Source organism: Nannobrachium achirus (genome assembly GCF_963921795.1).
Source record: "Nannobrachium achirus genome assembly, chromosome: 21".
Lineage (NCBI taxonomy): Eukaryota > Metazoa > Chordata > Actinopteri > Myctophiformes > Myctophidae > Nannobrachium > Nannobrachium achirus.
This window is the reverse complement of record NC_137828.1, coordinates 29,608,295-29,633,689: the sequence shown is the minus strand read 5'-3', so window position 1 is coordinate 29,633,689 and position 25,395 is coordinate 29,608,295. Positions and strand designations below refer to the sequence as shown.

General features: G+C 44.0%; 2 protein-coding genes across 2 annotated transcripts; one reads left to right on the top strand and one right to left on the bottom strand.

The window, feature by feature from the left end:
* Positions 1-733: 733 nt before the first annotated feature.
* LOC308306895 (claudin-11-like) lies at positions 734-6,911 on the top strand (the record flags this gene model as incomplete). The annotated part of the gene is made up of 3 exons (XM_080751948.1): positions 734-959; positions 3,894-4,058; positions 6,646-6,911. 3 exons carry the CDS (start codon positions 734-736, stop codon positions 6,909-6,911), a joined length of 657 nt encoding a protein of 218 aa, XP_080608074.1.
* Positions 6,912-11,040: 4,129 nt separating this feature from the next.
* Positions 11,041-24,924, bottom strand: LOC308306674 (putative cationic amino acid transporter; the record flags this gene model as incomplete). The annotated part of the gene is made up of 8 exons (XM_080751715.1): positions 11,041-11,408; positions 16,338-16,729; positions 17,551-17,922; positions 19,355-19,563; positions 21,542-21,688; positions 22,270-22,487; positions 23,188-23,424; positions 24,621-24,924. The coding sequence occupies 8 exons, from the start codon at positions 24,922-24,924 to the stop codon at positions 11,041-11,043; spliced, it is 2,247 nt and encodes a 748-aa protein (XP_080607841.1).
* Positions 24,925-25,395: the final 471 nt, after the last annotated feature.

Sequence of the window (25,395 nt, the reverse complement as noted above, 5' to 3'; positions counted from 1 at the left end):
AGACAGGCCATATGGAGACCAGGATTCTGATGATCATAAATCTGGATTTTATAAACCCAGGTTATTTAAATTCATATCACATATTATCAGACTTTACAGACGGGACCTCAAATGAGTGCTACTTTTTTTTGTCACACGAAATAGAACCAGACAGTTCAGTTTGGTAGGATATTGCAATAATCTTTAATGGAAATCTGCATTTGAGTTAATAATTATTAGTTTTCGAATTCAAACCAACAATATTTTTCGTCTATCTGGGTCTGTTTCATATAAGTAGATAAGATATGCAGTTCTCCGTATAATCTGGTTTAGGTTAGGAATAGGATCTCTGAGATGAGATCTGATTGGTTTAAAATTCAGGCTTTCCCCCCCCCCCCCCTACCACACCCTGTCAATCCGATTCTGTGCATTTTTCTACCAGCCCCAGGCGCACGAAGCAATATACAGCCAACACAGGATATATATTTACTATTTTTATTTAAACATTTTTTAGATTATGTTTTAGTTTTAAAACTTTAAATAGTTACACTTTGTTCTAGTGAAGAAATCAGATTTTTTCAACGTTTGAGAAAGAACACGAGAATTTCAATCTACCCTCTACAGCTGAAGATTGGAATATCAAAATTAGCGTTTCCAATTTCTATCTTTGAATTCTTTTGAATTTATTTTCGTACGCACACAAGAGGGAGGCGAACATTTCTCCAGGACGCGCGCTTTTACGCACGGCGGTTCCATGGCGCTCATGTGCAGGCAGATCACAGGTATCATGGCGAGTTGTGCAGGCTGGGTCGGGCTGATCGTCGGCACAGCGACCAACGACTGGGTTCGAACGTGCGACTACTCTGTAGCCACGTGCGTCCGCATGGATGAGCTGGGCTCCAGGGGTCTCTGGGCCGAGTGCGTCATCTCACCAGCGCTCTATCACTGCGTCGCTCTCAATCAGATCCTCACCTTACCAGGTAATAATGTGGTGTGCAAATATATGTGGACGTGGAAAAAACATGGGTTTAATACAAAAAAAAGAAAAGAGAAAAAAAAGCATGTGAGAGTGAGTGGGTGAATGTGCAAATTGGAGAGATAGATAGGCTACATAGGCCTATCTATGACTATAATGTGTTGTTCAGTGATGGAAGAAGTAGGCTAGGCCTACTCAATATGTTTTACTTGACTAAGTAAATAATTAATTATCAATACTGCAATGTAGAAATAGGCTTGTCTGTTACAAGTAAAAGTCCGGAATTCAAAATGTACTTGAGTTAATAAAGTACAAAAGAATTGGAATCAAAAAAGTAAAAGTACTCATTATGTCCCATTTCACCACTTTTCAAATATAGAATGTCTAAAAATCATTTGAAAATAGCATATCTGCAAGCCTACAATGCAATGCTAGGCATTGTGAGCTTGTAGATCTGCTATTTTTCGAATGGCCAAAATGTATATAGGGCTGAAGTGGTTACTGCGTGTTTTGTAATAATAATCAAAAATAATCTAAGTCACAATAAATAAATAAAAAGAAAAAATAAGTGGGCTAACTTTTTTCAAATAAATGTAGTGGAGTAAAAGTACAATATTTGGATCCGAGATGTAGTGGAGTAGAAGTAAAAGTACTGGAAATTGGAAACACGCAAGTAAAGTACAAATACCTCAAAATTGTACTTAAGTAAATGTACTTAGTTACTTTACACCACTGTGTGAGAGTGAGTGGGTGAATGAGAGAGGAGGTTAAATTCAAATTGGAGAGATTTTACATAGGACTACTACCAGTTACCCATATATGGAGATCCATGTACTGTATTATGGAGATAGGCTGTGAGAGCCCAAACATGCTTACTCAGTTATTCGTTATGTGAAAGTCCTATGACGTCTATGACATCTGACATCATACATACAATCCCTTTTATGCCCATACATGGAGATCCCTGTCTGTAGAACCAACCACACAGATATGGGCTGGGCATAGGGATTCTGTTAGTGTGGTCTGTGGCCTCCATATATGGGCATTACCATATGAAGTCCTGTTAGATATGGGCTTAATATTGATGACATCAGGGATCTCCATATGGGCATAAAAGGGATTCTGTTAGTGTGGTTCCCCTGACATCAGAGTGATGTAGGCTAAGCATGGGAGGTTAAAATACTGTATGACGCGCACCTTAAAACACTCACATCCACAAAGTCGCTCATAAGTTTAAAATGCTTTACTTAGATTAGAGTTTTCAGTGACACCAATCATTACAGTTATCAAAATAATGCAATAAATCTGTGTATGAAATTAAATAGCAGTGAGCAAATTACAACAATAAAAGTGCGATATTAAGCTATGAAAAGTGCTCCAGTGCGGTCAACAAAAGTTTCACTCCCCCAGCTCACCCTACCTCCATGGACAAAACCAGCCTTGAAGGTGAGCATGGGAGAGGTGTCTTTTGTAAGCTCTTGAGGCCACCTTCAGAGACAACATGAGGTGCCAATGGGTGCCTCCACCAAATAGCCAATTAATTAACCCAATCAACCAAGTGCCCAAAATTCCATTTAACCCAGTATGGCTCCTACAAGAGGTATAGATATGCAAGTTAGGGACTAGACGTCTAATATACGTCTAATAGAAGTCTAAGTTTATACCTGGGTCTAAATTTAGACTTCTAATAGACGTCCGGCCGTTAAGGTCTAAATTTAGACCCAGGTATAAACGTAGACGTCTATTAGACGTATATTAGACGTCTAGTCTAAGTTTATACGCCTAAAAAACGTGCATATCTTATCTATACCTCTGGTAGACCATTTTTTATACGTATAAACTTAGACTTCTAGTTCAAATTGTTTGCTCACAATGCATCGCACCGTGAAGCATTGTGAGCTTGTAAGATGCTATCTGGGAGAGGCAGGAAGAGGCAGGGAGAGCTGAGTTATGCATGCATTAATGGTTACCAGATTAAAAAGTTGCACTGTATGCAAGAGATTTGAAATGATTCATCAAAGCATGCAGTTGAGGACGATATACTTGTTAAATCGTATGTTAAATCAATAACAGCTTTTTAGTGTGTGTGTGTGTGTGTGTGTGTGTGTGTGTGTGTGTGTGTGTGTGTGTACACACGCATGCGCAGCTCAGTGGTGGATGGGTGTGGGTCCAAACATTTGACTATAAGCAACTTAAAGCAAGTGGTTCTCAAAGTGCGACCCCCAGGGGTTCATGAAGGGACCTCAGCAAACTGAGGAACATCATTTTTATGTCACTGGCTTTGTCATTTCTTACTGGAAGAGTACAGTGGAAGAGAAAAACTGTATTCAAAGATGGACCCCACTTTGAGAACCACTGCAATATTAGACTGGGATCACTTCACTTTTCGGGGTTTGATCCGGTCGGGAGCGGAAACCACTCTACGTCATGTTGTAGTACTCAACGGACTACAATACAACAACCGGATTCAGTTTTAACCCAAAATAATTCCCCTGCGCTCAAGGACATACTTTTAGGGCCTACCTAATAAACGGCTTGATGCGGAGTAGTTTTGCTTTTGAAAAATCCGTTTGGTATATGCACCTTTTAGTCCAACTCGTAGCGACTGGCAAGATATACACTAGGCTACTCGAGCATTTTAATAGGGATTGGGGAAACAAACGGGGGAAAAACAAAGCAACGCCGCTTTTCTGCTTGTGGTTTCCGCCTAGACCGGATCAAACCGCCCGTTGTAAACGAACACCATGCTTTCCCTCGAGAAAGCCTGGTGAAGTGAGGTTACTGCAATATTGTAACATGCTCCAAAGAATGGTAAACATAATTATTTATTCATTAAAATAAGACGAACGTAATTCTATCTTTCTTTGCATTCAATCATTTCCTCCGCTTATGTAACTCTGTGTCTCTCTCTGGTTTCCTCTGTCTCGCCCTCCCTCAGCTTACATCCAGACGGCGCGTGCTCTGATGATCTGTGCGTCTATACTGGGTCTGCCAGCCATGCTGTTGGAGCTCATGTCCATGCCCTGCGTCAGACTGATCAGCGACACGGCGGACATCAAACAGCGCCGAGCCCGAGTGGGAGGGGTTCTCATGTTGATTATGGGTATGTGAGGACTGACTCCATGTTATGTAGGCCAAAATTACACCACCTGATACCTACATTATCATCCCTTAGTATAGGGCTGCTCTCAGTGCTCGTCAGGGTGGGGGGTCCCCAGTTAAAATATGATTATTTTTGGGGTCGCTGCCTGAAAGGGTTGAGAACCACAGCATATGCCTACCTTTAAATGAAAAAGAGGTCGCACTGCTCGTAGCCAGGATGCAAAATGTATCCACGAGTTTCCAACGCCCCATAGTGCATTGCGCAGACGCTGTAGCGAGCTTCCGCCGCCGCCGCCGAGTGTGATTTACAAGCTCACAACAGGCTGCATCTGCGACGCGACGTGAGCTTGTATGTCTGCTGTTAAACCGGAAGTGTGGTCCAAATAATCTCCAGTCGCCTCCAGCAAACTCCCGCGGAAAGAGGTGGATACAGCCAACATTTCGACCAGACAAAGTTCTTCTTCAGGGATTGACACAACAAGAATGAACCTCCCATGGTATTCATTCATGGTATTCATTCCTCTCCAGAGCAGCACCATTGCCCTTTTCTTCTGCTTCATTCAATACCTGGTCACTTCCTCCCTATAGTAGGCAGCAGGTGTAATGCAGGTAATCAGTGTGTTGCCAGATGTTGCAAGAGAAACAAGCGGTCAGGTCTATGAAAACAATTTCAAAAGAAGCAACTTTTTACGTAAGTGGTAACATTTTGTCTCCGTCACAAAATATTTTCAGATGGTGGTCCGTGGACAAATAAATATTAATCTGACGGTATTTGATATATAAAAACCTAGACACCTCATTCGCCGCTGCAGTTCAGAATGGTAGACTCCACCTCTGTCTGTATCACAGGAAAGGTGGACTGGGCCGACTATACAAGTGGGCTAGTGCCCCCCCCCCCCCCCCCCCACCCCCCAAAAAAACACTATTTTAGGATAATTATAATAATCATTTTTAGGCTGGGCGGTCAATAAGTAGAGAGGGCCAATCTTTCTGTACCACAGGCCCACAGAGTGGAGAGACATCACATGATTGGCCCACTGACTTGTCTATCATCCGAATACCAGCTTAGTAGCCCAATCACAGGCTACTGTGGCCCAGGAGTCCCACCCAAGCATAAAACAGCTGATACAAGCCCACAACGCGTCGCTGCCTCCACGCGTTGTGGGCTTGTAGATCTTCTATGTTCGGTTCGCGGTGGTTGTGGTGGGTCGGTCTGCACCAAGATGCCAGGGTCGAATTTATGTCCCAGTCCGGCCCTGATCGCGGGCGCCTTTGGCGGAGAGCAAACTTGGTGTGCGTCACAGAAATGGAAGTTCGGTAGCGGCCGGTAGGCCCAGCAACAGGTGTGGAGGGGTCAGGGTGAAGCCCAGGCTTGCCTCATCCTGCCTGGGCTGCTCTCTCAGCGAGACCTGCTTCCTCTGGGGAGGACAGGAAGTCCCTGTCAACAGGCTTGGGAACATAGGACGCAGGGAGAGTGTTTTCTGCTGGTGATTCAGTCAGAGTGTATCAAAGGGTGCGTTCGTATATGCGCACCGGGTGTGGTTAGGGTTAGGGGTTATGGTTAGGTGTAGGCATAGTTTTACTGAGGTTAAGGTTAGGGTTAGGCATAGTTTTACTGAGGTTAGGGTTAGGATTAGGGTTAGGTTTAGGCACTCACTACACTGAGAACCCACCCGGTGCGCATTTCCGAACGCACCCTTGGATACGCTCGGACTGAAACACCAGTAGAAAACACCATCCCATAGGACGCAGTCAGAGCTGAACACATGCACAGACACGCACGCATGCACGCACGCACGCACGCACCCACACACACACACACACACACACACACACACACACACACACACACACACACACATACACACACACATACACACAGGGGGGCAAAGGACCTTCCTACAGTAATGGAAGTGGATTATAATTGTTTGAAATATTTTATACTAGTCTACATAATATTACATTGTTTTAACTTTTTGATTGCTATTTTTATTTCCCATTTTATTTATTCTGACACCATTATTGACTGTATTTTAGCTTACTTTATTTATCCACACGGAAATGACGAACAGATGACAGCTTCCCTTTGCGGCAATTATAGATTTGATATTAGTTGAGAGAGAGTTAAAGCAGGGACCCCCACAACCTTTTCATAGATTCCATATAGTTTCATCGTTTGACAGCACGATCATCAGTGTATTTTGGATTCATGTCCATTTGTTTTCAGATATTTAACCACTTGAGCCGTCGCTACCTAATAAACTTGACCTTTTACTATGTACTTAGTCTGCTCTTTTCCCCCTCTACACCAAACCTCTTTGCAGAAAAAAAAAAGAAGAAAGAAAACGCCTCGCTATGCGAGCTTGTAGATCTGCTATTTTTGGCTACAGTTCCAGAATATGGACACTAGGGGTCAAGTTGTTAATATAAAAAGGATTGGAAGATTTGGAGGACCCCCTGTAGTAACTCCGAGGACCCCCTAGGGGTCCCAGACCCCCTGTTGAAGACCCCTGGATTTAAATCGATCAATTCGATTAATTGTTGACCCCATATCTTTACACTTACCCATCACTTTTCTCTCCCAATAGCCATCTGTGGCGTCGTCGCCACGGTCTGGTTCCCCATCGGCGCTCACCAGAGCGAGGGCCTGATGTCGTTCGGGTTCTCCCTCTACGCCGGCTGGGTGGGCTCGGGCCTCTGCCTCCTGGGGGGCATTGCCATCCTGTGCTGCAACGGCATCGACCCCGCTGCCAACCCCCGCCGGGAGAACAGCTTCTACTACTCCAGGCAGGGGGGCATGTCCGGTGCCACCCTCGACCCCCCAGCCAACCACGCCAAGAGCGTGCACGTGTGAAAGGGAGAGGAGCGCACGCTAAGGGGGCTATGTGCTTCAGAATAAACCCTCCGACATCACAACCTTTTTGTCTGAAAGGTGGTTCTGATACCGCCCAATCCAAAGTTCTGATTGACGTTAATGTTTCTTTGCAGTTATAACCTACCCTGTCCGAACAAAGTTCTGAAGTTGGATAGAAGCACGCAGTCCCCTTAAAGGAGTAGTTCACCCCCAAAATGACTTCTTTTCTATTGATTACTCGTGTCATGGAGAATTTCTTTTTTTGTGCATTTGGGTCCCATCTGGAATCAATGGGGGTACATTTAGCCTATTGTAATCAAATTATTGTCTTAGGAATGCAACAAAAAAACTACAAATATTATTGAACTCAAGTCTCCATGGTGTGAGTCATTTTGGGGGGTGAGCTACTCCTTTAACGCTGGCTGATTATAGCCAGGTCTGTTACCTTCTTTGTTACTGAAGTTTTGTATTGAACACCCCTGGTGGAAAGAAAAGATTCTGGGAACTCAGATTAGGCGGAAAGTAACTACTGTACATACATTTACTCAAGTAATGTTAGTGTACAATGTTTAGGCATACTTACTTTACTTGAGTATTTCCATTTTTCAATACTTCTTATTTCTACTCAACTGCATCCCAGTGGCAAATATTGTACTTTTTACTCCATTAGTTATTTGAAAAGTTACTTTGCAGATTTAGATTATTAATGCAAAAACATCAGCTATTTTAGAAAATGTTTGATACATTTTTGAAAGATTTTTGTACTTTTACTTTGTTACTGTAAGTATGTTTTGATGCCAATACTGTTGTACTTTTACTCAAGTACATTTTTAATACATGACTCTTTCTATATTTTTATATTATGGTATGGCTACTTTTTCTTAAGTAATAAATCTGCTTCTTCCACTACTGTTGAACACTGAGTCTGTAGCTCCCATGTAGAATGTCTTTCTTGAATTGCAGAAAATGTCAGTACATTGACGCTGTAAGTAGCTATATTTTGTAGTTGTTCTAGGGATCGTGATTAAAGAGAAAAGCTGGTGTTTGGCCAGCTAAAAAAAAAAGAAAACATTCTGATTCCTTGGTGCTACTACGCCATATCTACCGTTGTGCTAAAAATTATTCAAACCCCTCTGAAAATTAGGTTTATTAGTGTAGCCACTGTTCCTTTAACTTTGAACTTGTGAACTATCCTCAAAACCGTACTTTTAGGAACATTCATTGCTTGATTGTCTACCAACCATCCTTATGTGTAACATTAAAGGTTGTTCAAATAATAATGTTATTAAAAGACTAATTATGTGGTCTTGAGCATGTATTTGTCATACTAACAATAATCTATGATCAAAAGTAATGTGGCTATTCAACCCTGTTATTGTCATTTCAACCCTGTTACCATATCATTTTAATCAAAAATAAACATAAATTACGTAATCAGCGCATAGGGGTTTTATTGTCCTTTAAAGAGCGTAAAAAGGAAAAGAAAAGGATATAAAACAATTGCAACTGCACTGAATGTTCCTAAAAGTACAGTTTTGAGCATAGTTCACAAATTAAAAGTTGGCTACACTAATGAGTTGGCTACACTAATGAACCTAATTTTCAGACAGGGTTGAATAATTTTGAGTACAACGGTATACTGTAGCTTACAGCTGGTTCACATGTTCATATTATAAATCCTATGACACTCGATCAAATGTCTGTAGGCTCTTGCCAGGGGGACATACATTGTGTTGTATGTTCGTTTGTTAAGGTTAGGGGCACAGTAGTAGTATGGTTACGTTTGGGCATGTTTGTTTTGTGTACGTCAGCGTAATAATTTCCAGTAATTAAAACTCCAACGAGCATAGGTCGTTCATTTATTTAATTCTGTAAATACCATCATGTCTTAATGCGATGGTTCTCAACATTTTCAGGCCGCGACACTCAAAATAATCATATTTGAACTGGGTGGGGACCCCACCACCCTGACGAGCACTAAGAGTTGAGGCATTACATTTTGTATAACATGGTTCTATTGTGAAAATAGCAGATTGTGAGGCGTTGTGAGCATGTAGATCGGCTATTTTCACAATTCCTGCCTCTAATATTTGACAATTTGGCCAATGTTTAATTTGTCATTTTAGAGGTATTAAAAAGTCTTTAAATTGTCACTTTAGAAATGTGCAGATACCCTCTATACACTTAAACTTTATGTTGGTTTGTTTACTGTTGAGTGAGAAAACAATGTTGCACATTAAGTTAATCATCTGGGGACCCCCCAAAATAATTTGGGGACCCCCCTGGGGGTTGAGAACCACTGTTTCAATGTACCATGGATGGAATCAGTAACGATTTGACTGTGGTAGGTTAAGGAGTTTAGACACAATTAGGTGGAGAATTAGTGGAAATCACCTGCCTGGTGTGATGGGTTGGTACAGTAAACCTGCCTGTCATCTCTTCCCAGGCCCTGCATGCATGATATATAATCACACAGCATTGCTGTAAATGATCATAGCTTAGTTTCGGCATAATACAGTATATAACCAGTGTATCAAGTGTGACCTGCCTTGCCTTGAGTATTATAAATAAAGTTTGATTAACCAAGACACGTTTCATTCACAGAGTTGTTCTTCCTTGGGGGTCGGGGTTCAGCAGTGTAGACCAGTGGTTCTCAACCTGTGGGTCGGGACCCCCAGGGGGGTCCCCAAATATTTTTTTTGGGGGGGGGGGTCCCCAGATGATTAACTTAATGTGCAACATTGTTTTCTCACAGTAAAAAAAAAACAACAACATAACGTTTAAGTGTATGCACATTTCTAAAGTGACAATTTAAGGACTTTTTAATACCTCTAAAATGACAAATTAAACATTGTACAAATTGTCAAATGTGAAAATAGCCAATCTGCTATTTCTTAATGCTGGTCAGGGTGGGGTGTCTCCAGTTAAAATATGATTATTTGGGGGGTCGCGGCCTGAAAAGGTTGAGAACCAGGTGTTGAGTAAAATAAGATAAAACATAAAATAAAATCCCAACGTTTCTGACCGCTGGTATTCATCAGATTTGACATAAAATGATTGGGGCATCTCTGGATGAAAGGACACACTGTTGGTCATATCAGGCTAGGGCTCCACCAAAAAGACGCCGTTGTGCCGGCGTCGGACGGCGTAAAAAGATTAACCGAGGCGAATTTGAGCGTCCGACGTTGACGTCGGCAGTGGAGCACCCTTCATTAATTAAAACGGGAGCGTTCCCAGCGTTGACGTCGACGCGACGCTCAAAGCGCCCGGTGGAGCCGGGGGGGTTACCGGTATCTGTGCACCTACAGTACAGGAAGACAGTGTCATCCAATTCACTCATGAGACATTTTATTCCCATCAAACCAAAGCACAGAGCACTCATTCTCATTTAACATTTAAAATACTTAAAACACAGTACAATCTCATTTCATAATAAATAGGATTTACAGCATACATTGTGTCAGTACCCCCTCACCTCTGTGTGGCACACTGCTGAGATAACTTAGTCCAGTGTTTCCTTTCAAGGACCCCCAGTTTGATATGCATTAAGCCACGGACCCCCATTTGAAACATATTCTTTTATCTCATTCTCTGGGACCCCAAACGACTGTATTTTAATTTTTACTCAATGAGCGTACAAATGGAAGCGAACATTGGGTTCTAGTATTTGTAAGCTCTCAGACCCAACGTCTGTTGAGCCCCAGACCCGACATCAAGAAAACAGCGACTTAAAGGAATAGTTCACCCCCAAAATGACTTTTTTTCAATTGATTACTTACACCATGGAGACTTGAGTTCAACAATATCTTTTGGTTTATGTCGCATTCCTAAGAAAAAAAGAAAAGATTATAGTAAACTTTCCTTGACGGTTTCCCCATCCAGTGCCATGCATTCGGGTCCCCCCCGGAATCAATGGGGGTAAATTTACTATAATCAAATTTTTGTCTTACGACAAATACAAAGAAATATGATTGAACTCAAGTCTCTATGGCATGAGTAATCAACAGAAAAAATGTAATTTTGGGGGTGAACTACTCCTTTAAGGCCTGTCCATACTTCGGAAAAGTGCACGTCGGAAAGTCCAACTCACCGAACACTTCAGAGATACTATGGACAGGCCTTTAGAGCCCTAGTCTTCGTCAAAGAAGCCGTGATTGGCTCGTCCCCGTGACCCGCCGGGGCCTTTGGCCGCCTGCTGGGGCCCTGTCTGGTAGCCGTGGTCTCCGCCCTCCATCTCCATGTCCACGTCCTCGTAATCGTACTGCTCCTGGTTCTCCTGGCTCTGGTCCTGCGTGTCCGGCGCAGGCTGGTTGTGGTGGCCCTTCTTCTCCGCCGACCAGCCCTGGTACGGCTCCTCCTGGCGCTCGTCCTCCGGGGCGAAGCTGTCGTCCAGCTGGTCGTCGTAGCGGTGGTAGGAGCTGGCGTGGGCCTCGTCCTCGCGGGCCACGAGCTCCAGCGTGCTGTTCCAGATGCCGTAGCAGCCGTAGATCAACAGACCTGTGGGCGGGGCCGGGGACACAGGAAGAGCACAGCACATCATAGACGCCTCAGGGCTTTTGATTGATTGATTGAAGAATTTATTAGAAGTTTGCAATAGAAAAAAGTACAGTTTCATGACAGTACAAATCACTGGTACAAGGTCAACTAAAAGGAGATCCTAGAAAGCCGAGGCTTATTTCCACAGGAACCACACTTTAAGTATCTCATATAACATTGAAAGACAGACGGATAGAACATAGTACTTTATCTAGGATAATATCAGTTTCAAAAGCATAACATCAAATACAAAGGCAGAAAAAGAGAAAAAAAGGGGGGGGGGGGGGGGAGCATGGGGGCTTAGTCTATTTACAAGTCACGGGTAGCAGCTGTCTGAAGGTGACTTTTCATACCAATTTTGAAGGAGGCTAGGGATTTGCTCTCCTTTAGGGCTTGTGGAAGGGCGTTCCACATGTTGATGGTGTAGCAGGAGAACGAGTTAGAGCCTTGTTTAGTGTTAAATCTACGTTGATGATGATTAGTGGAGCTGCCTCTGGTGTTGTGATCGTGAACATCCTTGACCTTTAAGAAGTAGTTTGTCAGGTACATGGGAATCTTGGAGGTGTAGTGTATCTTGTACACCAGGCCCATTGCAAGATGCTGTACTCTGTCAGCTACTTTGAGCCATCCCACGCTTTCGTGGTGATGATCGGTAAGGTGGGTCTGAGGAGGGAGACCAAGCACAACCCTAATTAGTTTGTTTTGGGCTGTTTGGAGCTTTAACTTTAAGGCAGCTGGGGCGTCGCGATACCAGACAAGGACTCCGTAATCAATGAGGGGCCCAATAAGAGCACCTCCTAGTGTCTTGTGGGCGACAAGCCCACGACAAGCCCTAAAGGGCGGCAAACTGCCTTAAACTTCAAATGTTCATTACATTACTTCAGGCAATCTTCTAAATTCTTCCATTTCTTTCCATTTAAAAAAAATTATAGACAATTTAACATTTAGGTGGACACAACGTTTAGTTGGGGGAAAGCGCAAACGTATTTACATATACTGTAAATGAGTACCAAAAGCCAAAGTACTCATTGTGGAGAATGTCCCAATTAAGTTTCTTTCAAAGGTTTAGATTTTCTTTCGAAATCTTTCAAAAATAGCAGATCTACAAGCTGTTTTCAAATAGATCGTTTAAGGAATGTTTTATTCATCTGAATCTACAAAGTAATTTGTAAATGAAAGTTTTCAAATAGTTGTAGTGGAGTATAGTTATAAAGTATGTATTAAGTATTGTCACACTCAAGTAGGGCCTATAGTACCTCAAAAGTGTACTTATAACTTGCAGACAGGGGCGTCACAAGGGGTAGGAAAGTGGGACTGAGTTACTAGGGCCCAAGGTGGAGGGGCCCTAGTAATTTTAGCTATTGAAAAATAGCAGATATACAAGCTCACAGCACGGCACCGAGTGCCGCGCTGCGAGCTTGTAGATCTGCTATTTTTGAAAAGTCGTGAAAATGTGCGCAAATCTGTGAATATATGTATTTTTAAAGTGAACATTTGTAACTCAAATTTTGCTTCTGGGGGGTCCCTGGAACTAAATATTTTGAGATGGGGGGTCCTTCACATGAAAAGGTTTGAGCATCACTGACATGGAAACATGGGTTTCTTGGCACACATTTTCACGATTTTTCAAAAATAGCAGATCTACAAGCTCGCAGTGCGGCACTCGGTGCCGCGCTGTGAGCTTGTATATCTGCTATTTTTCAATAGTTAACATTCATGGGGGGCCCGCAGTGAATCCTTGTACCCGGGGCCCAGAATTTGGTGTGACGCCCCCGCTTGCAGACCATAATATTCAAAAACACATGCTCTGAGTTAGTGCCCCCAGACGACACGGACACTGCAGATTAACCTGTGGTCATCCCATTTCACACTTCTACAGTAGTACAGTACATAGCAAGCTGTGACTGAGTGCTTTGTGTACTTTACAGTTGCATATAGGATTGGATGGTGTTTAGGGCTGTCACAATATGACATTTTACATGACGATTAATTGTCACTCAAATAATTGGCGATTAACGATTTAATTGTGTATGTGTCGTTGATAATTACATTTCTGTTTGGCTTTTAGGCTTTGAAGTTGCATAATAGATATGACACATAACCTAAATATACAAAATACATTACTGACATATTTGACAACTTACTACTTAAAAAATAACATTGATAGTGGAAATAGCCGATCTACAAGCTCACAACGCGTCGCGATGCGACGCGTTGTGAGCTTGTAGATCTGCTATTTCCACTATTTCTGACATTTTTCAATATTCACGATTATGACGATTATGACAAAATAATTGCGATAATGTAAAATAATCACGATTAGACGATTATGTAATAATTGTGACAGCCCTAATGGTGTTTACCGTATTTATGTGGTGCTAATATTGATACTGTTGGGTGGAAACCATGTCTTTCCAAAACCTACTTTTCAGGAAATGGGAGAAAAAAACAATCCAACTGCGTCCAAATGTATCCAATGTACATACTTATTATATAGTCAGACGCTCTTGACTATATACAGTATACTCATACTGTAGTTATTACTTTTCCTTTGGTTAAATATTTATGAAATCCACAGACACACTTTACCACTTTCCCCATTTTTTTCAAAATAGCAAAAACAACTAAGCTTGTACAATGTACACTGTACAAGTTCATAACGTGAAGCGACACATTGTGTGAGTTTGTAGATCAGCTATTTGTGCTACTTTTCCTTTCCTTTAACACTGTTGTACGACAAAGTAGGGCATACGAAAATAAAACACATTAAAAGTTGAAATATAGAGAGGTTACTGCCCAATAGCAACGATATGTGTCCAACTAAGCCAATGTTTATCCTAGAGAAATTCCATGTAACCTTGGCAATAAACACATGCCAACAGAGAAGAGCCAGGCTGAGGTGAAAGCTCGCAGGTGGAGAATATCGTCTCTGATTTGTTCCAGAACAGGGACGTGCTGGGCCCCTGACTCAGCCCGGGAAAAAGAGTTGGAGAGGCCCTGGAAACCTTGTATGTCCAAAACCGTTTGTTTTGTATTTATCATTTTAAAAATGATTTAAACTAGTGAAAACAGCCGATCTACAAGCACACAACGCCTCGCACCGCGAGGCGTTGTGTGCTTGTAGATCTGCTGTTTTCACGACTTTTGTGCAACGGCCTCATATGATGAAGCAGGGCTTTGCTTTGCGAAAAAAATGTATACATTTGAAACTTGGAGATACGAGGTTTCTGCCCGACAGTGACGATTTACTTTGTTGGCCGCCCAGCCCCCAAAATGGAACGAAGGCCCACATTTTATTTTTAATATTTTTTCCAAATGGCCGGCCTGGACCGGCCGGGAATGAACCGCCCGTTCGGGAGTTTTCCCGCTTTTCCCAATGGCCAGCACGTCCCTGTTCCAGAAGATGGGAAGCGTTCCCCCACTCTCCTTCGTGCAGCCAACCAACTACAGATGTGACGAGAACGTGGTCCGGCTGGCTACACATCTTGAAGCGAGCTGTTTTCCCTCCTTCGTACAATATCACTAGACGGTAAAATACCTTACATAACGCAAAAAGAAGAAGATTGGGGCACACGAGAGTAGAAATGTCTAAGAATTGCCAACACCTGGCTACCCACTACTTACTACGTCTACTGAAAGCATAAAAGCCACTGCCGCTACTGAAAGCATAAAATAAAAATAAGGAAGTGACAGTACTTTGTTAAAGGTTAAAGTTGATCACTTTAACTGACTGGATTCATTATGTTATCGATATTGAATCTCAGACGATATATTTTCCTTCGGTGGAAAATATTCAATAAATAACTAGCATTTTATTTGGGGTATCCCAAAGATAAGAAATGGTTCCATTTTGTACACCCTCCCTCTCACAGACAGAGATAGTTACAGACCCTAAAGGGCCCCTTTGGACCCCTGGTGGGCCCCGGACCAGAGGTTGAGTAACAGTGGTACTCCTAAACTTTTTAGCTCAAGACCTGAAAGAGAAATTAGACCCGGGACCCTAAATAGTGAAAATAGCAGTGGATCTGCTTTTGATGAAAAGTCGGCTATTTCTCTGAACTGGAGATGTGGCGTACGGCATGGATTTCGACCCAGAGAGGGCAATTCTTTCAACATGAGATGCTGCATTCCATTTCAGGAGAGTTTGGACAATACAAGGCAATTCTCTTGAATGCTGCCTTCAGGTATGGCATGGAAAAGGGGGGGGGCATTTGGATTTCTTTCACCATAATTAAAAAGTGCATTCATGGTCTGGAGAGGGCACTTTTCCCAGACTGATAAAAGGGCAGGGGCTCAAGCCCCCTTTGATGTCTATGTGTGCACGTGCCTGTACCCCTAGTTCCGGCCCACTGTTTGGGGAAACAACGTTTCTAAGCAGTACCGCTCCACAGCGACTCACCTATGATGCACCAGACGGTGATGCGAATCCAGGTGAGGGGCGACAGCTTGAGGTGGAGGGGCCCAAGGTGAAGGGGCCCTAGTAACTTTAGCTATTGAAAAATAGCAGATATACAAGCTCACAGCGCGGCACCGAGTGCCGCGCTGCGAGCTTGTAGATCTGCTATTTTTGAAAAGTCATGAAAATGTGCGCAAATCTTTGAATATATGTATTTTTAAAGTGAACATTTGTAACTCAAGTTTTGCTTCTGGGGGGTCCCTGGAACTAAATATTTTGAGATGGGGGGTCCTTCACATGAAAAAGTTTGAGCATCACTGACATGGAAACATGGGTTTCTTGGCACACATTTTCACGATGTTTCAAAAATAGCAGATCTACAAGCTCGTATATCTGCTATTTTTCAATAGTTAACATTCATGGGGGGCCCGCAGTGAATCCTTGTACCCAGGGCCCAGAATTTGGGCCCCGGGTAACAAGTACAAGCGACTCACCTATGATGCACCAGACGGTGAAGCGAATCCAGGTGAGGGGCGACAGCTTGAGCATGAGGTAGCTGTTGACCAGGATGGCCGCCACGGGCACGAAGGGCACGCAGGGCGCCATGTAGGGCAGGACCAGCGGGCTCTGCGGCTGGCGCAGGATCACCAGGAGCAGCGACACAATGCTGCTGACCATCATGGTGGCCAGCATCCCCGAGATGGCCGCGCCGAAGCCCGAGCCTTGCTCCACGCCGAAGATGACCGTGGCCCACATGAGGAAGGAGTTGCCGAAGAGCAGGAGGGTGCAGCGGGTCACCGTGCGGCCCGTGGCCGGGGTGGGCCGGGCCGAGGCTTCGGGGATCCCCAGCCGGACGCGCAGGGTGTAGTAGTGCCCTCCCAGGAGCCTTCAGTCATTGGATGTTTTAAAAAAGAAACTTTGAATAAATTCCTTACCAATGAGTGTCTTCATCAATGTGTTTGTAAAGGTGTCTAGAAAGTAGAAACACATCTCACAAAGATTGAAAATTCAGTTTCCTCTAGGGGAATCTGTGGCAGCTGCTGAAAGTTGGGGTACCATTAACTTTAAGTAGCATGTGATGGCTTTGGTGTTTCTAGACCAGGGGTTCCCAATTTATTTTGTCTCAGGGCACCCCATAAATATATTTTTTTAATCCGAGGCACCCCTACGTTATAATTTTCACTCCCAGCACCTTATATTTATAGCATATCTTGTCAGGTGAAACCTTGTATGTCCAAAACCGTTCGTTTTGTATTTATCATCTATAAAATGTACTAATCTAGTGAAAACAGCAGATCTACAAGCACACAACGCCTCGCATCGCAGTCTTGTATGATGAAGCAGGGCTTTGCTTTACCAAAAGACGTACACATTTGAACACGTTTGTACACAAACTTGGAGATACGAGGTTTCTGCCCGACAGTGACGATATTTTAGTGATCATGTTGCGAGAAAACCGTTGAGATAATAGCCATTTTGGTTAGAACTGAATGAAAATAAAAATGATACTAAATATTTGTTCAAGTGTCCAAATAAATTCCAAATATTATCAAATTATCTTGCGGCACCCCTGCACTGCCGTAACGACACCCCAGGGTGCCCCGTCACCCACTTTGAAAACCCCTGTTCTTGACAACTTTACAAACACATTGGTGAATCTATTCCCAGATTTGACATGATTATTCTGAATCAACATTCCCTGACTACCTCTTCAGCAGCGAGGCGTGGCCAGTGGTGAAGGCGGAGTCGTCGCTGTCGCCCTCGGCGCCGCCGGCGTGGTAGGAGGAGGAGGACTCGTCCGGGTCCTCCTTGGCGGGGATGGCGCCGCCGCCGTCGCCGGGGTGATGTTTGAGGTCGTCCTGGGAGCCGTACTGGTGCGTGTCGGTCTGCTGGTCGGGCTGGTAGCGCAGCAGCAGCACGCACACGCTCACCAGGGTGTAGGCCAGCAGCGTCCCGATGGACATCATCTCGATCAGGTCCCGCAGGCTGATCAGGAGGGCCAGGACGGCCGCCATGGTGCCCGACACCACGCACGCCAGGGTGGGAGTGTGCGTGAAGGCAGACACGTACGACAGGACCCTGCGAAGACACGACGCACGCGCGCACACACACACACACACACACACACACACACACACACACACACACACACACACACACACACACACACACACACACACACACACACACACAAATGAGGACGTTTATCTGTGAGCCTTCAACCACATGGACATTGGGATTAGCGACCCTATTCGGCCCAAGACTACCAGCTCAGTGGCCTTTTGGTTAGACCAGGGGTCTTCAACGTTTTCAGGCCAAGGACCCCTTAGCTGAGAGGGAAATAAAGCAGGGACCCCACACTACATATTATTGTATAACATTTTGTTGCAGATTTTCATTGACTTGTTTGACAGCACCGTCATCAGTCAAAGTTGGAAAAGTTGGAACAACGCCGCGTTGTGTGCTTGTAGATCTGCTGTTTTCACTATTTTTGTGCTACGGCCTTGTATGATTTGCGAAAGAACGTACAAATTTGGAAATACGAGATTTCTACCCGACAACGACGATATACTACTGTGTTGTTGCTGCTCTTATACCACCATTATTACTGGGGTTGGTGTGGGCCAGACAGTAGCCCCCCCCCCCCGCGGGCCGCAAATGGCCCACGGGCCGCCTATTAGGGAACCCTGCCCTAAAATGACGAAGGCCTGCTGGCCCAGATGGTAGCCAGATAAGTCGACCTCTTTCAAAGTCGCCCCCAAACTCGTTTCCCAACTGGTCTGTGGCCTTACGCTAGATGCAGAATAGACTAAAATCATATATTTGCTTCTGGGGGTCCCTGGAACAAAATATTTTGTGATGGGGGTCCGTAGCCAAATACCCGTATTTTCCGGACTATAAGGCGCACTTAAAAGCCTTTAATTTTCTCAAAAAACTACAGTGCGCCTTATAGTCCAGTGCGCCTTATATATGGATCATTCATTGACATTGACATTCCCTTTAGCACAGCTCCATCTGTTGGATGCATAACGCAACGGTAGCGTCTATTATGTGCGCCTTATAGTCAGGTGCGCCTTATATATGAAAACAGTTTGAAAATAGACCATTCATTGACAGTGCGCCTTATAGTCAGGTGTGCCTTATAGTCCAGAAAATACTGTACATATCATTCTGGGGGTCCTTCACAAGACAAAGTTTGAGAAACACTGATGGCAACATACGTTTTTTTCAGAAGATTTTATGATTTAGAAGACATTTGTAGAATGTGCCTATCAGTGGTTAAGGACCCCCAAAATGTGTTTTTGGCCGTGGTCCCCCATGTCAAAATATTTTGTTCCACGGATGGACCCCTATTGCAAACTTTTTTGTTCCAGGGACCCCCAGAAGCACATATTGGATTTTAGTCTAATCTGCATCTAGCTTAAGGCCACAGACCCGTTGGGAAACGAGTCTGGGGCGACTTTGAAAGAGGGCGACCTTTCTGGTATTCGGCCCAGATCACTGCGTTCACCTGAAGAGCAGTCCGTCTCTGGACATGGCGTAGATGACCCTGGGCATGGGGAACAGCGAGCCCAGCAGGGAGACGGTGAGGCCTGCTATGGAGCCCACGGCCACCGTGTACTTCCCCCACAGGAAGCCATGCACCGCAAACATCTCCATGAGGGGAGCCGAACCGTCGATCAGCTCATAGGGAACCATCAGAGTTAGGATCACACTCACCTGCACAAAGGGAAGGAAGGAAGGAAGGAAAACCAGCAGTGCTGTGATTCAGTGGTTCTCAACATTTTCAGGCCGCGACCCCCAAAAGAATGATATTTTAACTGTGTGGACCCCACTACCCTGACGAGCACTAAGAGCTGAGGCATTACATTTTGTATAACACGGTTCTATTGTGAAAATAGCAGATCTACATGCTCACAACTTGTAGATCGGCTAATTTCATAATTTCTGCCTCTAATATTTGACAATTTGGACAATGTTTAATTTGTCATTTTAGAGGTATTAAAAAGTCCTTAAATTGTCACTTTAGATATGTGCAGATACCCTCTACATTTAAACTCTATGTTGGTATATCACATTCACATTGAGCCTGAGGCACTAACTGTCCTGCTTGGTTGCTCCGAAGCTTCTCTTTCTCTGCCGTACTCTGTCCAACAGACATTCATGCTTGGTACACTAGTAGCCAAAATAATTATCTTAACTCTCAATTACCTGGAACGTGCCCGAGTCGCGTTAGATTTTAACCACTTTAACCATTATTGTATGCTTTAACTTTAGAAAAATAGCAGATATACAAGCTCACAGCGCGGCACCGAGTCTTTGAATATCTTTGACCCGATCTTTGATCCGACTTCTAAATCCTTCCTCTAAATCAGTGGTTCTCAAACTTTTTCATGTCAAGGACCCCCAAAATGACAGGTATTTAGTCACGGACCCCCATCTCAAAATATGTTGTTCCAGGGACCCCCCAGAAGCAAATATTTGAGTTACAAATGTTCGCTTTTAAATAGATATATTCAAAGAATTGCAAAGAAAAATCATGATTTTTCAAAAATAGCAGATCTACAAGCTCGCAGCGCGGCACTCGGTGCCGCGCTGTGAGCTTGTATATCTGCTATTTTTCAGTAGTTAAATCAGTCAATAATCCTAGGCCTAAATGGGTTAATTGAATGGAAAACCCCTACTATACGGTGGACAGCAAGACGGTATAGCGGCATTCGAGTACATCTGGGGCGCCCTATCATGGTGCATCTCACTTCTGTATGATTACATTATAATGGCTCTAGAATGTGTCCAATTGTGTGTATTTTTATAGCAGGTTACCAACTTTTATACTTTTTTTATGATAGGTAAATTACCCGTGTTTGATATGCATTACAGTCTGGTGTGTGTTTGTTTTGTTTTGTCTTGTTGACGTACTGTTTGTACTGTTTGTATTGTCCTTTATAAAATCTAAATAAAAATCAATATAAAAAAAAAAGAATAAAAAAAACTTTATGTTGGTTTGTTTACAGTTGAGTGAGAAAACAATGTTGCACATTAAGTTAATCATCTGGGGATCCCCCCCAAAATAATTTGAGGACCCCCCTGGGGGTCCCGGAACCGCAGGTTGAGAACCATTAATTTACCAATTCCCAACCTGTGGAACGCATGTGTGGGCCCACAATGAAATTGGCAGAACACTGCGAACACGAAACGATAGTTTTACATAATATTATTAAAAAATAAATAAGTTAAAAAAAAGAAAAGTAATGGTATTTTTCCTTTCAGAACTTGAGAAATGTGTTTCTTAGTTATACCAATAAATAAAAATACCTTTGGTTCCATTGATCCAAACCATGCGTGTGTGTGTGTGTGTGTGTGTGTGTGTGTGCGTGCGTGCGTGCGTGCGTGCGTGCGTGCGTGCGTGTGTGTGTGTGGACAGGGAATTACTACTTTGTGGGGACCTCATGTCCCCACAAAGATAGTACAATCGGAGAAAAAAACCTTGTGGGGACGAATTTTAGTGTCCCACAAGGTGTCTAGGGGTTAGGTTAAGGGTTAGGGTTAGGGTTAGGGTTAAAAATGAATGGAATGTCCCCACAAATATAGTAGACTATGTGTAATGTCCCACAAAGTAGTAATTACAAACCTGTGTGTGTGTGTGTGTGTGTGTGTGTGTGTGTGTGTGTGTGTGTGTGTGTGTGTGTGTGCTTACAGACACATAGGCAGTGAGGCAGGTGACCAGAGATGCGGTGATGGCATAAGGGATGGAGGTGTAGGGGTTCTTGGCTTCCTCTCCGGTCGTAGCGATGATGTCGAAGCCGATGAACGCGTAGAAGCAGGTGGCTGCGCCCCTCATCACCTGGACAGTAGAGATGGGCAATATAATCCATATATATCGCAATATTTTATTTCCCAATACTGTATCATTATAGTCTAATAGGCTGTAGTATTGCGATACTTTTGGAGCAGAAAAAAAGAAAACGGAGACTCCGAAAGCGATGCATCACGCATTTATACAATATCTCTGTCAGCTAAAAATAATAATAATAAAACTTTATTTGTATAGCACCTTTCATGACATAAAATGCAGCTCAAAGTGCTTTTACAGAGCATAAAATGAAGCACAAGTGCTTAACAGAGAAAAAGTAAAATAAAATAAAAAATACATGAAAAAGGAAATAATTAAAATGATTACAATAAAGCAGAAAAATAAAAAACATAACAATTTCAGAGCAGTGTGGACGTCAATAGCAGCACAGGGATTTAAACATTCAGCTAAAAGCAAGAGTAAAGAAATGGGTCTTGAGCTGTGCTTTAAAGCTATCCACCGAGGCTGCCTGTCTTAGGTGTAGTGGGAGTTTATTCCTTATTCTAAAAGGGGTCCTTGGCCTGAAACCTTTGAAGGCCCCTGAGCTAGAAAGAATTGTATGCACGTCTTACCCCAGACCAGCCATAGGGGAGGAACCTGCCTCCTTCCCAGTTGCTGGTGGACAGGAAGAAAAGCCCTGCGATGATCATGAAGACCCAGACCACCAGGTTGACCGCGTTGAGGACGTTGTTGAAGCTCACCGAGTTACGAACCCCCAGCGCGATGATGGCCGTCACCGTCAGCACGATGAACAGGGCCAGCACGTCTGGGTACGTGTCCTCCCCCTTACCTGAGAGAGAGAGAGGGGGGGGGGGGGGGGCAGGAGGGAGAGATGCAGAGACAGAGAGGAGAGTTATTAATTGTATAGAGGGTATGCGCGTGACATCATCAGCGTACCAGGAAGTTATGCAGGAACACCTATTGAGTGGCAAAAAACTACTTTTTGGCCTTGAAAGCCTTAGACATCCAAAAAGTTAAGTCATATGTGATTGCTTTAAACGATGTTAAACAACGTTAATCTCACTTTGCCACTCACTTTGCCACTCGATTTGCCACTCGATTTTCCATTCACTTTATGCATGCGCATACCCTCTATTTGCTAGATCTACTTTCATATGAATTATTATTTATTTCTATCTATTATTACTCTTAGTTACCTCAGTGGTTCTCAACCTGTGGGTCGGAACCCCCAGGGGGCTCCCCAAATTATTTTGGGAAGGGGGTCCCCAGATGATTAGCTTAATGTGAAACATTGTTTTCTCACTCAACAGTAAACAAACCAACACAAAGTGTATATAGAGGGTATCTGCACACTTCTAAAGGGTCAGTTTAAGGACTTTTGAATTAATCATTGGACGAATTGACAAATATTAGAGGCAGAAATTGTGAAAATAGCCGATCTACATGCTCAAAACACCTTGCGTTGCGATGCGTTGTGAGCATGTAGATCTGCTATTATCACATAGACACACACACACATACACACTGACCGAGGCCTCTGATTGTTCCCACGTGTGTGATCATGTAGTGGCTGATGGTGTGATTGGCCAGCGAATCGAACATGCTGCTGAGAGCCGACGCCCCCGCCGCTGTACCAATCAGGTACTCCAGGATGAGGTTCCAACCAATGAAAAACGCCACAAACTCTCCAACCGTCACATAGCTGTAGGTGTAGGCGGAGCCGGTGGTCTTAGGGACGCGCACCCCAAACTCTGCATAACACACACCTAGAGGGGTGGTGGTTTACACACACACACACACGCACACGCACACGCACGCACACACACACACACACACACACACACACACACACACACACACACACACACACACACACACACACACGCACGCACACACACACACACACACGCGCGCGCACACACACACGTGCACACACACACGCACACACACACACACACACACACACACGCACACACACACACACAGAGATGTGAAATACATAATTCCACAATTCAATTTATTTCTTTTTACACACATTTCCAATCATATACTTTACTTACGAACATTTTCCAAAGCATACATTTATTCTTTATTTATTTCTACATTTTCGGAAGAAAGAATTGACAATTTAACACATTTCCTGCCATTGGCGAATATATCGCGCTAGTGTAGGCTCAGGGCCACCGTATAACGCGTTTCCCCTCGCATCAATGAAACAAGCTATATCCAACGGTCCAAACTAAAGAACGGATGATCACGGATAAAATGTTTCTTTCCCGGGTGAAAGAAGAAAATATGGTCAGACCCTACAGACAGCCTTTGCTCACATCCTGGTCAAATGCGATATTCTGTGTCGGCGAAATAAGGTAAAACACAGAAAAAACGCTGGCAGAGGGGGGTAAATTAACAATCAACGTTTCAACATTTGGCGTAGGTCGCAGTTTACTGTCAGAACTGTCACATCTTGACTTTATCCGTCTGGACGGGTAACGCCTGGTTCCCCTACCCTGACGTATGGGCATAAAAGCCAAAGGGATTGTAAGTTGTGATGTCATAGGAACCACTCTAACAGAATCCCTTTTATGCCCATACATGGAGATCCCTGATGTCATCAATATTAAGCCCATATCTAACAGGACTTCATATGGGAATGCCCATATATGGAGGAAGACAGCCCATATCTGTGTGGCTGGTTCAGAGAGGGATCTCCATGCATGGGCATAAAAGGGATTGTATGTATGATGTCAGATGTGATAGACATCATAGCTCCATATACAGCACATGGATCTCCATATATGGGTACCAGGGGTCTCCATATATGGGTAACTGGTCCGATATAAATCACTGGCCAGATGGCCAAGACATGGCACGACCTGTCAGCCTGAGGCCTCTTACTAGTAGTAGTAGTAGTATTAGTTGTAGTAGTAGTAATATGGTAGTAAACAAAGACGCTGTGTCTCACCTGAGAGTATGGACGCCATGGCTGCGATGATGAAAGACAGAATGACCCCTGGCCCCGCCATGGCTTTGGCCACCAGCCCGGCCACCACGTACATCCCCGTGCCCACACAGCTGCCCACGCCCAGCGACACCAGGTCCGCCGTGGTCAGCACCTTGGCCAGGCCCGCCCCGGAGGCCTCCGTCACCTCCGTCAGCTCATCCGAGGCTTGCTGGTTCATTTTCCCTATGGGTTTGGTGCGCAGCATGCGCGAGTACGTGTTGTACCAGGCGTCCCCCCAGGCCACTCGCCCCAACCAACCTGCCATTGTTACGCCTGTCTTTTAATGTGTGTGTGTGTGTGTGTGTGTGTGTGTGTGTGTGTGTGTGTGTGTGTGTGTGTGTGTGTGTGTGTGTGTGTGTGTGACTGTGTGTGACTGTGTGCGTGTGTGTGGTGTTTGTGGGATGGTTTCCTCTATGTGAACCTCTTTCTCGCTCTAACTTCCATCTGTCTTGCTTTCCTCATTCATTCTTCCCTCCTCCACCTGTCCTCCTATCGTCCTCAGATGGAGCCTTCAAGAGCCCCAGGAATCGTCTGTCCAAGATTCTGTAGGAAAGACAGAGAAACAGTTGCATCTTTCTGCACCGTGACAAATACAAAGCTTTTACATCATGCATGCATAGCATCTTTCTTTCACCTAGCATTTCATTACCACATATTGGCGATATATTCGCATTGGATCTAAGCTGCAGATTTAATACAATCTAGTTTAGTCTATTGCAGGTGTAGGAAACCTTAG